The sequence below is a fragment of the Meles meles genome, chromosome 9 (assembly GCF_922984935.1).
Source record: "Meles meles chromosome 9, mMelMel3.1 paternal haplotype, whole genome shotgun sequence".
NCBI classification, from domain to species: Eukaryota; Metazoa; Chordata; class Mammalia; order Carnivora; family Mustelidae; genus Meles; species Meles meles.
In genome coordinates, this window is record NC_060074.1 from 8,976,326 (window position 1) to 8,991,708 (window position 15,383).

At 41.1% G+C, this 15,383-nt stretch overlaps 1 protein-coding gene across 1 annotated transcript in view; it reads left to right on the plus strand.

Annotated features, from left to right (window-relative positions):
• The first annotated feature begins 394 nt into the window (after nt 1-394).
• CCDC150 (coiled-coil domain containing 150) overlaps nt 395-15,383 on the plus strand; it is a 71,857-nt gene continuing 56,868 nt past the window's right edge. The window contains exons 1-5 of the mRNA XM_046018074.1: nt 395-553; nt 7,415-7,578; nt 9,536-9,756; nt 9,879-10,057; nt 13,305-13,373. Coding sequence (XP_045874030.1) covers nt 542-553; nt 7,415-7,578; nt 9,536-9,756; nt 9,879-10,057; nt 13,305-13,373 — 645 coding nt within the window. The 5' untranslated portion in view covers nt 395-541. The remainder of the gene's footprint in view (nt 554-7,414; nt 7,579-9,535; nt 9,757-9,878; nt 10,058-13,304; nt 13,374-15,383) is intronic.

Consider the following 15,383-nt stretch of genomic DNA (forward strand, 5'->3'; position numbering starts at 1 on the left):
GGACGAGGATGAGGAGACTCTAGGCTTTTCCGTCAAAGAAAAGACTGTTTGAACTTTGTATGTTTACCATTTCTTAGGCTCACTAATGAAATCTGTTAATTTCCTATCGTTTAGAAGTTACCTGATGCTTTAGTCCTCCTAAAACTAAAAACACTTTCTAATCAGGAAGTCTCTCCTGTTGCGGGTATGTTTGCCAAATTACCCAAACGCCGCACGTTCGCCCAGGTGAGACCAGGAACTCTGCAAAGCCCACCGGACAATCTGGGAGGTGAGTGGGCGGAAACTACATATCCCGCCATGCCTCGCTCATGAGCACAATGGAGCCCTGTCGTCATCCGGGTCACGGGGCTGCGCGTTCCGTGCGCGCCGCCGGATTCCGGCCTGGGTGCCGCCCCGGGCGGAGGGCCCTCCTGGGCCGGGAAAACTGCAATTCCCGGCATGCGCCGCCACGGATGCGCCTGCGTACAGGAGCGACCGCGCCGGAGCGGGTTGGTTTAAAGCGCTGTGTTGGTTCCATGGAAACCGGCCTGCCTGCCGATAGATGCAGTGTGAGGTAAGGCTCCCGGCGGTGGACTGGGTGCGGGCCCTGCGGGGAAGAGTTGGCGGCTCAGCCAAGACCCCCGCCACCTCTTCCTGCCGCCGTCCCCTCTTGTCAGAGTTTAGCATCACCCTCCGGACCTCAGGACCCTGATTTACGGCGCTTTTGCGCTGGATGCGGGTGAAAACCGTTTAGGCGCTAAGTTTGCATCGGACTGGCTCTGAGGGACGGAGGGCAGACGCCTGGGAAGGCTTTCCGAGAAGCCCCAATACCGCCTTCTCCTTGCATGTTAGGTTGGAGGTTATAGGTTCTTAGCAAAGCCATTTCGACGGGGTTTTTCTTTGTTTGTTTTTGGTTTTTTGGTTTTTAAAAATTTTGGTCACCAGTTATATCCCCGGATCTGCGTGTTAGAATGTGGCTGAACCGGCATTCGTTCATTGACGTCTTCCCAGTACCTGGCCCTGTGCTGGCACAGGATGGATGCTCATTAAATTGTTGTTGGGTTTTCCGGTTCTTTGCCAGCCGCGGTGCCCCGTGCACTGCGCTAAGCTCTGAAGATCGGGAGAGATTAACCTGACTACCTCGGAGAACTCAGACTAGCTTGAACACCCACACACTCCTCCTGCCCCCGGCTTGTTAATTGTGAGCCCAGGGACACCCCGTTCCCTCAGTCCTTTCTGTTCTGTTAGCCGGTCTTGTGGCTTTACCGATGACACGTATGCTGAGAATTACAAAATGTCAATCCCCAGCGCACACATCCCCCCTGAACTCTGAATTAACAAGTTCAGTCTTGTAGGGGTCATCTTTCCTGTTGTCAATTTAACAATTCCAAACTAACTCAATCTTTCATTAAAATGAACTCTTCTGACAGGCTTCCGTTGTCTCCATTAATGGCAACACCACCCTCCCAATTGTTTCCTTGCTCTCATGTTTCCTATCAAATCCATCAGCAAAACCAATCTTTAAAACAAGTCTGGGCTCAGACCACGTCTTACTCTTCTGTGGCTATCACCCCGGTCCTAGCCGTGGCACTTACTGCCTGGATTATTGTGGCAGCTTCCCAGCGGGGCTTTCTGCCTCTGTGGTTGTCATTGCACCCTCGTGGGAGGGTTCCCAGAGTGATCCGGTTAAAAGGTAAGTTACATCACAGCACTCCTCTGCTCTGCACAGTCCAATGGCTCCGAGAGTTACTATAGTAAAAGCCAAAACTTTACAATAGCCTTTAAGACCTCATGTGAACTGGTCCCTTTACTACCCTCTGACCTCACCTTCTAGAGTTCTCTCCTTCACTTACTCCTCTCCAGTCAGACTGAACTCCTTACTGTTTGTAAGATCGTTGTACTCACTGTTTACTCTTTCTGGACTTCTCAAAGTCACCTGGCTCTTACTAGTTTATTACGTAAGACCTTGGTCTTGTTCATGCCACCTATTCAATGAAGTAACCTACTTAGGATCTGAATAGAAATACTCTCCTAAATACAGAGACAGAATTGTGTTAAATAATGATACATTGACGAAAGTAGCTATGAATGCACTTTTTAAAACTAAAAGTTTAGGGCGCCTGGGTGGCTCAGTGGGTTAAGCCTCTGCCTTCGGCTCAGGTCATGATCTCAGGGTCCTGGGATCGAGGCCCGCATCAGACTCTCCGCTTGGTGGGGAGCCTGTTTCTCCCTGTCTCTCTCTGCTTACTTGTGATCTCTCTCTGTCAAATAAATAAATAAAATCTTTAAAAAAAAAACTAAAAGTTTATATCTTAGTATTTTTATTATCGTTACAATCAGGCATCAGGCCTTGGGTTCAAGACTACATTCAATGATATTTGCACATTTTCAAAAACAGAAAAGCACACGAAAGTCAAGTTACAGTCTCTTTGCCGCAATATTAGCAATTGGAGCTAGGTTCTTTTCCTGTAAGACTCTATGTACTTCTTAGACTACGAGCTTTTGAGCTATGGCTTTTGAGGATCTGCCACGTGGCCAGTGGCCTGTGTGTGGGGCCTGCCAGATGAGGGAGGACAGAGAGATGGGAATCTGTATCCCATTCAAAATATATGGGAAACTTGTGTTCCATTTCTTGTATTTTTTCCCCTAAAATGGACTAATGTTTGTATTAGTATTTTATGCTTGGCTTTTGATGTAAATTAATAGAGGCCATCCTTAATATTATAACCAGCTGCCTCAGCCTAACAAAGTTGCCAGGGAAATTGTCCCCCCTCACGTCTCCCGCAGTGCTTGTCCTTTCTTTTACCACTTCCTTCTACTTGTTTCTCCACCAACTATTGCCTAGGGCTACTGTGTTTCAGGAACATTTTTGTTGCAAGCAACAGAAAAACATGACTAACACAAAAGGCAAAAGTTTATTTTTCTCAGATAAGCAGAGGTTGGGTGTTAATAGTTCTCCACAAAACAAACAAACAAACAAGTGAACAAACAAACAAAAAGAAAAACGAAAGAAGGTCAGGTTAATCTGAACTTCTCTGGCCTTTCCTTGTATTTCTCAGATGCTGGTGTTCCGTGGCTCTGTTTTTTATATCTAAAAGTGAGGAACTGCATGGCTGACAAAAAGAGCTCTGAGAGCTCTGGGCCTCAAATGCGGCAGTAAAGGACCGGTGCCACCATTTCAGGTTTTTTCCTGTCAGAAAAACAAAAGCCTTCGCAGAAGCTCCTTGCAAACTTTTTGCCTAAAGCCTCATTCCAGAATGTGTCACATGGCTGTGCCAGCTGCAAGGGATGCTGGGTCATGAAATTTTCAGCTTCTTTCATAGAACAAGGGAGCCAATTCTGTCTACCCCAAACCTTATTAAACACTTTAAGTTTTCTCCCTACTTCAAGCCTGGTCTATTTCTAGGTGGGCAGTAACAAGACAGCAAGTGATAGAAAGCAGAAGGGAAGGTAACCCATGTGGTGTTTCTCCATCGTTACCCTTCTATTCTTAACCCTGGTTTCATGGAGGCTCTTCCATTACCCGAGGAACACTATCCTGGTACCTGCGGTAGCATGAGCAGGAGTCTCCAAATCTGCCTTTTTTTCAGAAACCTAGATGAAGCTTACTTCAAGTCTTTGTATCCAAAGACAGTTACTGTCTATATATACCTTTGTCTTTCTCTTCAGGAAATTTGGAAAGCATGGTAGGAAATTAATAATAGCTTCTTTGCCCCCATGTCCCTAAGCTGATCATTAACAGAAAATCTTTTAACAAATTCGGATTATGTGTCAGAAATGCTTTCTATTTCATAGAAGAGAATAAAAGAGAGAAATCCTAGTCAGAAGCACTAAAATGAGAGTAAAAAGAAAATTTGTACCCTTTGACCTACATCATTCCATTTCCCCCTCCCTCCAGCTCATTCTACTCTGTTTCTATGAAATCAACTTTTTTCTATTCTGCATATAAATGATATCAGACAATATTTTTCTTGCTCTGTCTGGTTTATCTCACATAGCTTAATGCCCTCTAGATTCATCTATATTGTTGTCAGTGGCAGGGTTTTTCTTTTTATGGCTGAAAGATATAATAATTTATATCACTTTTTCTTTGTCCATTCATCTGTTGAAGGACACTTGGGTTGTTTCTCTGTCTTGGCTATTATGAATAACGCTGCACGGAACATGAGCGAGCAGGTACCTATTCAAAATCCTGCCTTTGATTCCTTTGGATATATACGAAGGAGTGGGATTGCTGGATCATATAATAGTTCCATTTTTAATTCTTTGAGGAACTTCCATCCTGTTTTCCATCATGGCTGTACCATTGTATATTCCCACCAACAGTGTATAAGGGTTCGCTTTTCTCCACATCTTCACCAGCATTTGCTATTTGTCTTTTTGTTTTGTTTTTGTTTTTGTTTTTGTTTTTAATTTTATTTATTTATTCGACAGAGAGAGATCACAAGTAGATAGAGAGGCAGGCAGAGAGAGAGAGAGGGAAGCAGGCTCCCTGCTGAGCAGAGAGCCCGATGCGGGACTCGATCCCAGGACCCTGAGATCATGACCTGAGCCGAAGGCAGCGGCCCAACCCACTGAGCCACCCAGGTGCCCCTTGTTTTTGTTTTTAAATTTATTCATTTAATCATTATCTCTTCACATAGCAAATGTTTCTTAAGCATTTGACATATAGTGCATAGTAGATGTTAAAATGTATTACCTGTTACCAAGGAGTCTGGTAGAAATTTTTTTTTAACATAAAACTATAGCTTTATTTTTTTTTATATTGCTCTATTTAAAAATTTTTTAAATTTTAAAAATTTCTTTTCAGTGTTTTAGAATTCATTGTTTATGCACCACACGCAGTGCTCCATGCAATACATGCCCTCCACAATACCCACCACCTGGCTTACCGAACCTCCCACCCACCCCCCCCCCGCCCCTCCAAAACCCTGTTTGTTTCTCAGAGTCCATAGTCTCTCATGGTTTGACTCCCCTTCCAATTTCCCCAAACTCCCTTCTCTCCTCTCCATCTCCCCATGTCCTCCTCTCCATCTCCACGTGTCCTCCCCGTGTCCTTTATTCCTTACGCTCCACAAATAAGTGAAATCATATGATACTTGACTCTCTCTGCTTGACTTATTTCACTCAGCATAATCTCTTTCAGTCATGTCCATGTTGATACAAAAGTTGGGTATTCATCCTTTCTGTTGGAGGCATAATACTCCATAGTGTATATGGATCACATTTTGCTATTTGTCTTTTTGATAATAGCTATCCTAACAGGTGTAACAGATATGAGGTGATATCTCATTGTGGTTTTGATTTGCATTTTCCTAGTGATTAGTGCTGTTGAATGCCTTTTCATTGATCTATTGGCCATCTGTATGTTGTCTTTGGAGAAAATGTCTGTTCAGACTCTCTGCCCATTTTTTAAAATTTCTTTGCTTTTTTGCTATTGAGTTATATGAGTTTTTAAATATTTTAGACATTAATCGCTTATCAAATCTGTGGTATGCTATTATTTACTACTATTCTGTAGGTTATCTCTTCAGGTAAGTTCTGAGGATCTAATGTACAGCATGGTAACATTGTAGTATGTTGTATAGTTGGAAGTTGTGAGAGTGGGTCTTTAGCATTGTTATCATGCATGTGCACACACACACAACACACACAAAGTTAACTATGTTATTATCTGTGGGGGTGATGGATGTGTTAATTATCTTGATCTTGGTTACCGTTTTACAGTGTACATGTATATCAAATCATCACATTGTACACTTTAAATATACACAATTCAATTATTCCTCACTAAAGTTTAAAAAAAAAAAAAAGAAACGAGGCCATTCTCTGGGACCTGTTGTGGGGAGATAAAAGGTGATTGGAGAGCTATTTCAAGAAATTTCTTGATGTGGTAGATATATACAATGGAATACTATGGCTATGCAGCCATCAAAAGAAATGAAATCTTGCCATTTGCGACAAAAGTAAAAGTAGAGGGTATCATGCTTAGCGAAATAAGTCAATCGAGAAAGACAACTATCATATGATCTCCCTGATATGAGGACGTGGAGATGCAACATGGGGGGTTGGGGGGGTAGGAGAAGAATAAATGAAACAAGATGGGATTGGGAGGGAGACAAACCATAAGTGACTCTTAATCTCACAAAACAAACTGAGGGTTGCTGGGAGGAGGGGGAGTTTGGAGAAAGTGGTGGGGTTAGGGACATTGGGGAGGGTATGTGCTATGGTGAGTGCTGTGAAGTGTGTAAACCTGGAGATTCACAGACCTGTACCCCTGGGGCTAATAATACATTATATGTTAATTAAAAAAAAAAAGAAATGTCTTGATATTGGCAAGAAGCTCAGTCTCTTCACCGCCCCTCATCCTGCTTCTCACCCCTTTTAAATCCTGCCAGCAGTCTTCCCACTTATTTCTTTCCTTGAGTGATGGAGACTGCTTTCAGTTACTTGGACCTGAGGTAGTCACCACTTCCACTGCCTGGGAGGTGAGGGGAAGAGAGATATCTGATTACACAGCAAATGGGAGAGAAAAAAAATATGTTAATATCCAAAGTGGGATCTTTGTGAACATGTATCCATAGGAGCACTGTTGCTAATAATGGTTAAGGTTTATAGTCTGATTAGTATAGAAACGTCTCTACAGGTTGGTGTTGCAGGGAAATGTACTTAAAATTTCTTTCCCCAGTGACTCTGTCATTGAACTTTGGGCCCATGATTCATCTATTTGTTGGGACTGCTGCTTCTATGCGAATTCTGCCTAATTCTGTCACTAATATTTCAAAAAGTACTCTTACACAGTTTTGGGAGAGAAGACTGGAAATTTTATGTCAATAGCTATAGAAGAGTCTTTGCTAGGCTATGATTAAGTTTGCAAATTATTTTTTTTAAATCACTGCTTCAGTGTCGTTGAAGCAAATGCTCAGAAGTCTAAGAAGTATAGGATGTTTTTCTGAAAGTTTGGTTGGAATATGTTAAAATGATGATGGCTGCTAATGAAAGAAGTGATAATTCCCTTAGCCAAGTCATAGGTCCTAGTATGTGTCTAGTAGTAGCAGACAGGCTAGACTAGATTATGATGCAATAACAAACTACTCAACAATCTCAGTGGCTTATAACAACACACACTTATTGCCCACTCACACTGGATGTCACGGACAGGCCATAGCGCTTCTTCATGTCTTCACTCTAGGATCTTGGCACACGAAGCTGCCCTATCTGGGTTGTTGCTCATCTCATGGAGGGGGAAAAAGGAGATGATGAATGACATGTTGGCTCTTAAAGCTTCCACCCACATTAAATTGACCAAAACAAGACACATGGCCATTCCTGATTTCAACAGGACAGGGATATGTAATTCTCCCACAAGAAGGGACAATGACTATTTTGAACCATAATAAAACCTCCTGTACTAATATTGTGACTTTAATCTCAGGTGCATATGGAAACTACAGTGTCCAGACCAGTCCTCTCTCCAACCCACATCAATGCTACAGCTTCTGAAACTTTCACGGTACTTCAGGAAAGGATGCGAATAGTTGAGGAACAGACCAGTTCTCTGAGGGATGACCTAATAATGCTGGACTTGGGCGAAAAAAGGTAACAAATGGAAAATGAACCAGATCTTTGTAGGCTGAAGGATTCTTGGGCGTCTCAGTGCAAATGGTTTGGCAGATGAAATTAGGTATTTATAAAAGAACTGAGAAAACAGTTTCCATTTGAACATTAATTAGAAAACATTTGCAATACAGAGTTGCCATTCTGTAATAGAGCTGCTACCACTTCTCCCCTGAACAGGTATTTATTTATGTGAAGAGGTGGGTGGGGGAATCGGGTAACTGGGTGATGGGCATTAAGAAGGCACGTGATGTAATGAGCACTGGCTGTCATAGGCAACTGATAAATCCCTGAACTCTACCTCTGAAACTAATAATATACTGTATGTTAATTAATTGAATTCAAATAAAAATTTTAAAGTGTGCTAATTAGGTACACAAACTTTGATAACCTGCTCACCTTCAAAACTTGATTGAAAACAAACATGGAATTTTTGTATAATTAGAAAAAATTTAGTTCTTATTTTTTAAATCAAAAATAGATTTTGGTATTAGTTAAGGTGAACATCTGAACTTGATTCATGCCATTGATATGGTCTTCATTTTCTTTCCCCAGACTTACTGTAAATTAAAAGAAAGCTTTTAAGTCTTTAAAAAAAATTCAGAATTTAGAATGAGGTACTCAAAAAAAACAAAAAACAAAACAACAACAAAAAACAACCACCTTTTTTTTTTTCCCTTGGCTAAAGAATGCATTGCCATTAAAAGCTGGATTTTTTTTTTTTTTTAGATTTTTATTTATTTATTTATTTGACAGACAGAGATCACAAGTAGACAGAGAGGCAGGCAGAGAGAGAGGAGGAAGCAGGCTCCCCGCTGAGGAGAGAGCCCGACATGGGGCTCGATCCCAGGACCCTGAGATCATGACCTGAGCCAAAGGCAGAGGCTTTAACCCACTGAGCCACCCAGGTGCCCCTAAAAGCTGGATTATTATTATTATTTTTTTTTTAAGATTTTATTTATTGATTTGTCAGAGAGAGAGAGAGAGAGAGAGAGAAAGAGCGAGCACAGGCAGACAGAGTGGCAGAGGGAGAAGCAGGCTCCCCGCGGAGCAAGGAACGCAATGTGGGACTCGATCCCAGGATGCTGGGATCATGGCCTGAGCCGAAGGCAGCTGCTCAACCAACTGAGCCACCCAGGTGTCCCTAAAAGCTGGATTATTAATGGTCTGAGGAATCTGGGTGCTTAAGCAGCCAATCTCAAATTTGCTGTGATTTTCTTTAAGGTTACAATATATTTCCTTAGTGTCTCTCATGAAAACCCAAGATTATTATAGTTGGTATTATAGCACCCATAGAATGAATAATTCTTCAGTAGTTAAAGATTAAATTTGCATAGATGCTGAGTATGTTAGAAGTAGGAATGTTTATTATGATCTTATTTAAAAATTTTCTAAAAATATATGAATATTTTGACTCCATGCTAACTTTAATTCTTAGTTTATAATTATAGATTTTGTATTTTTTTAAAGATTTTATTTATTTATTTGATAGAGATCACAAGTAGGCAGAGAAGCACACAGAGAAAGAGAGAGGAAGGGAAGCAGGCTCCCTGCCGAGCAGAGAGCCCAATGCGGGGCTTGATCCCAGGACCCTGGGATCATGACCTGAGCCAAAGGCAGAGACTTTAACCCACTGAGCCACCCAGGCGCCCCTAGATTTTGTATTTAAAATGTTTTATGTACCACGTAAAAGTTTACCAAAAAATTCACATTAAAAGAAACAACCGTTATGAAGTCAGTGGTCTTTATCCATCCGACATTAGTCTCATCCTCTTTACCTAATGGTGCTTTCTGTATTTAAATCTGGAGAAGCTAACAGGTGCTTAACTAAGGAATCTAATTTTTATTGTTGGTAGAAATGTTACATTGACCTGCTTGTGGGGATTATCATAGTACACATTGCATTGCGTAATATTGTTAAATTGGGATCTTTGTCCAGAGGCCAACTGGGAAGTCCAAAATGTTTAGAAGAGCCTGTGAGCCAGAATATCATTAGTCCCATCCAGAATGAAGTGATTTGTTCAGGAAAACCTGATATTCTATGGAAGAACTGTGAGTTTTTGGTAAATCGAATGTGCCGTCTGGAAAGCCTCATCCAATCCTTAAAGATGAACATCTTTCGTCTACAAACTGAAAAGGATTTGAATCCACAGAAAACAGGTACAGAGAGAAGAGAATGATCAGAAATTTGGTCCTGTATGGGTGCTTAATGAGTTTATGATTCGTTTTCCTTTCCTGACCTCCTTTCAACTGCTCCATGACCCTCCTGTTCTGTCGGGTAGCTTTCCTGAAGGACCGGCTGGATGCGATACAGGAGGAGCATTCCAAGGACCTACGGCTGTTGCATCTCGAAGTGACGAATTTGCGCCAGCAGCTAAGAGATGTCAAAGAGGAGGAAGACAAGGCTCAAGAAGAAGTGCAAAGGTTGACGGCCACCTTGGAGATTGCCTCAGAGACAAAGGTTTGAATCGGGATTTCTGAAATACAGATTCACTGTTCTCTGTTCGCGGAGGAGGCAACAGACCCACAAACTGACTTTTCAAAATAGGTGATGAGATGTGAGGGTTCTTGACATTTCAAAGTTATCTACGTTGGTAAACTAGTATGCGCTCTCAGTGATGTGGTGTGCATAGAGCCCTTACCCTGTACGCAGGAGAGTGGGAGTCCAGAAGGTATGAGGTAGAGTTTCTGCTCATCCAAGGCCATATACTAGTTGGAGACCAAGGAATATCATGGAAAACTAAATGGAGAAAAAAATAAGGGCATAGGAATTGTTAAAGGACAGCGTAGAACAGTAAGTGACCATTGACAAGTGTTTTGTGTTCAGGAGGGTTTGAGAGGGTGGGTACGCCCTGTCTAGAGTCGATTAGGGTAGGCTTCGAGAAAGAGATAGGAGCTGGACTTTTAGAAGGCCGAGTAGAGAGGTGAGGACATGTCAAGGAGTATGCACAGACGCAGGAAAGCATACAGAGTAGGATAATAAGCTGACAATTCTCTTCTCCCTTCAGGGCACGCAGCATACTAGATGGTCACCATGCTATTTTGTTTAATTTTTGAAAAACCTCATGACAGGATGATATTGCCCCCATTTTAATAAAAAGAGCAGTGAGCCCCAGAGAGAACTCGTGTCTCTAAGATCCCAATTCCCTGTCTTCTTCCAGGTTTGAACTTAGACCTCTGCACTGGTACAGCATAAACTAGCCTGGGAGGAGTGAGGATTTTTGGGTGGTAAAAAAATTGGAAATTAGCTAGGGATCACATTATAGAGGATTTCAAAATCAAGAATAATTAGGGCTTGATATTAGGGGGTGATTATCATTTTTGACAAGGAAGTGACATAACAAAAAGAGGAAAACTAATCTGGCGGTAGTCTAGCTTCGGGAAACATTAGGAGTCCATTGCATGATTTGAGGCACCAGCCTTATTAGGTCTGACTTAGGGGGGCATTTTGAAAAGAAAGAGGGATGTTTTACGAAGAAAGATACGCTAGAATATGGTACTGGACAGGAGCTGAGTACAGGACAGAAGGCAAGATGACTGAGGTTTTACATCTCGGATTGTAGCACCGTTAATAGTGACACAAAAGAGACTAAATAGTGAAAGCAGTATTTGATCCTCGGCTCCTAGGCACGGATAGCATTTGAGGCAAGAAGAGATTGAGTACTTAAAAAAAAAAAAAAGGAATATACAAGAAAAAGTTCTATCAATTACCGGATTCTCTCATTATTGAATTTTACATCTAAAGTGAATGTGTTTGGGGCGCCAGAGTGGCTCAGTCAGTTAAGCATCCGACTCTTGGTTTCAGCTCAGGTCATGATCTCATGCACTGTGAGATTAAGCCCTGCCCCTGGCTCCACACTGGGGCTGGTTTGCTTGAGGATTCTATCCCTCTGCCCCTCCCCCAGCTGGCACATGTGCATGCATTCGCGCTCTCTAATCTTTTTTTCCTTTTTTTTTAATAAAAATTCAGGGGTGTCTGGTGGTTCAAGTAGGTTAAGCCTCTGCCTTCAGCTCAGGTCATGATCTCAGGGTCCTGGGAAAGAGCCCCACATCGGGCTCCCTGCTGAGCAGGGAGCCTGCTTCTCTCCCTCTCTCTCTCTCTCTTTCGCTCTCTCACTGCCTGCCTCTCTGCCTACTTGTGATCTCTCTCTCTGTCAAAAAAAAGAACAAAATCTAAAAAAATAAAATATAAATTCAATTAACATATGGTGTATTATTAATTTTAGAGGTAGAGTTCGATGATTCATCAGTTGTATATAACGCCCAGTGCTCACAGCACGTGCCCTCCTTAGTGCCCATCACCAGTTACCTTATGCCCCCACCCATCTCCCCTCCAGCAACCCTTAGTTTGTTTCCTATAGCTAACAGTCTCTTATGGTTTTCTCCCTCTCTGATTTCATCTTACTTTATTTTACCCTCCCTTCCCCTATGTTCATCTGTTTTGTTTCTTGAATCCCACATATGAGTGAGATTATATGATCGTCTTTCTCTGATTGACTTATTTCACTCAGCATAATACCCTCTAGTTCCCTCTACTTTGTTGCAAGTGGCAAGATTTCATTTTTTTGGTGGCTGAGTAATATTCCATGGTGTATATATACCTAATCGTCTTTATCCATTCATCTGTCAGTGGACATCTGGGCTCTTCCATAGTCTGGCTGTTGTAGACGTTGCTGCTATAGACACTGGGGTGCAGGTGCCCCTTTCATCACATGTTTGTATACTCTGGGTAAATACCTAGTGATTCAGTTGCTGGACCGTAGGGTAGCTCCATTTTTTTTTTAAGATTTTATTTATTTATTTGACAGGCAGAGATCACAAGTAGGCAGAGAGGCAGGCAGAGAGAGAGGGGGAAGCAGGCTCCCCGCTGAGCGGAGAGCCCAATGTTGGGCTCAGTCCCAGAACCCTGAGATCATGACCTGAGCCGAAGGCAGAGGTTTTAACCCACTGAGCCACCCAGGCGCCCCGGGTAGCTCCATTTTTAACTTTTTTGAGGAACATCCATACTGTTTTCCTGAGTGTCTGTACCAATGTACCAACTTGCATTCCCACCAACAGTGTAACAGGGTTCCCCTTTCTCTGTATCCTCGCCAACATCTGTCGTTTCCTGAGTCGTTAATTTTAGGTGTTCTGACAGGTGTGAGGTGGTATCTCATTGAGGTTCTGATTTGTATTTCCCTGATGCTGAGTGATGTGGAGCATTTTTTGGGTGTCTGTTGGCCATTTGTTTGTCTTTGGAGAAATGTCCATTCATGTGTTCTTCCCATTTCTTGACTGGATTATTTTATTTTTATGTGCTGAGTTTGATAAGTTCTTTATAGATTATGGATACTAGCCCTTTATTTGATAAGACATTTGCAAATATCTTTTCCCATTCTGTCGGTTGTCTTTTGGCTTTGTTGACTGTTCTTTTTGCTATGCAAAAGCTTTTTATCTTGACAAAATCCCAATAGTTCATTAAAATAAACAAATCTTTTTAAAAAAATTAAAGGGAAAATAATAGAAGTAATGAATCAAGGTAATAACTTTCTTTTTAAAGATGTCATTATAATAATTATTTTAGACTCATAAAAGAAGTATTTATAACCATATTCAGAATAGTATTTATAGGTCGCTAGAAAAAAAGTCTAGATTTGAACTGATGTGCCTAGAGACAGTTTCTTTCTTCATGTCAGATTATTTAGAACCTTTTCCCCTTGTACTTTTAGAAGAACGCAGCCATTATTGAAGAAGAATTGAAGACCACGAAACGTAAACTGAACCTGAAAACGCAGGAGGTAAGATAATAAAAGGTTCTGGAGGGCGGAGGGGGCGTTGGAATTGCTGAGGGAAGTCAGGAGAGTGGAAAGCGTGAGAAACTTTGAGGAAGAATATATGTTGCTGTGGAGTGGGAAGATTTTGAAAATACGCCACATGTAATTCAAGTGAAAGTGGCTACACTCACTTGACCTTGAGTTCCTTTTGCCTCAGTGTGGCCCTACAACCAGAAATAAAGTCAGTGCTTCCTGAGCCAGGAAGGACATTTAGTTACCACAAAATTCATGTGCCAGAGCTAAGTGAACACCTTCGTACAAAGACCTTTTAAACGAAAGTTGTGTTTAAAACAAAAAGCTTTTAATAAGACTGCTCGTCTAATTTTACCTTGAAAACCTCCCTTTCAGCCCAAGTTTTAGTAGATAACAGATTGGGAATTGTGAAGTAGGTGGCTGCTAAACGTTGCCGGACTGAAAAACGGCAGCTGAAAACAGTGGGAGAGTCAGGAGAATTAGCAATCCAGCACTCCGTGGCCTCAAAACCTCAGTATTCCCTGACAGAGTAATCACTGATGTCCATCCAAATCAAAAGGATTCAAATTATATTTAAAATACTAAGAAGTAGATATGCCTTTTAAAGAAAATTCTCACGTGAAATTACTTCTTAAATTACGGTTTTTAGTGCGTAAGGTGTTAAGTATAGCTATCCGAAAAATTCTCTAATGTACTTTGCCAGTAACTACTGATAATATCATGAATTTTCATAGTTAGAATGTATTACATTTCATGTAATTTTTTTTAGTTTTGAGATATTTTAGTAGGCTTTTTTTTTACAGAAGTTTCACATTTATAGAAAAATTGCACAGAAAACAGTTCTCATAAACCTGCTCTCCCCGTCCCTCCAATTTCCCCTATTATATTAGTGTGGTACATTTGTTGCATTTGGTGAACTAGTGTTGTTCATAAATTGATAAATCATTATTAGCTAAAGTCCGTAGTTTATTTTCAGATTCACCCTTTCTTCATTATATTATCTTACAGAACAGTATCACTCCCCTAAAAATGCTCTCTGCTCCGTATACCCATCCCTTTCTCCCTCTCTTCCTGAGCCCCTGGCAACCACTGATCTTTTCACTGTCCGTAGTTCTGTTATGGTTGGAATGATTCAGTGTGTGACTGTTTTGGACTGGCTTCTTTAGCATATGCACATAACATACCTCCAAGCCTTGTCATGGTGTGGTAACTCATTGCCAAACAATATTCCATTGTATGGACGTACCACAGTTTGTTTTATCCATTCATCTATTGAAGAACATCTTGGTTGCCTCTGAGTTTTGGCAACTGTGAATAAAGCTGCTGTAAACATTCACGTGCAGCTTTTTGTGTGGACGTGTTATCTACTCATTTGGATAAATACCTAGAGCACAATTGCTGGACCATCTGGTAAGCTTTTTGTTTACCTTTGTAAGAAACAGCCAATCTGTCTCAAAAAATAGCTGTACCATTTTGCATTCACACCCAAAATGAGTGAGTTCTTGTTGCTGCACATTCTCATCAGCGTGTTGTCTTGTCAGTGTTTTGAATTTTTGCCATTCTAATATGTGTGTAGTGATACCTTGTTTTAATTATAATTCCCTAATGACATATGATATTGGTTATCTTATATACTTATTTGCCATCTGTATATCTCATTTGGTGAAGTGTCTGTTAGATCTTATGCTTAGTTTGTAATTGGGTTGTTTGTTTTCTTATGTTGAGTTTTAAGAGTTCTTTGTAGATTTTGGACCTAGTCCTTAATCAAATATGGGTTTTGCAATTTTTTTTCTCCATTCTGTAGCTTATTTTTGCAGAGCAGAAGCTTTTAATTTTAATGAAGTCCAACTTACTCATTTTTTCGTTCAGAGATTATACTTTTGGTGGTATAAGTCATCACCGAACCCAAGGTCACTAAGATTTTTCTCCTTTGTTATTTTTACAACCCTTCTAGTTTTGCATTTTACACTCAGATAAATGAAACACTTCAAATTAATGATG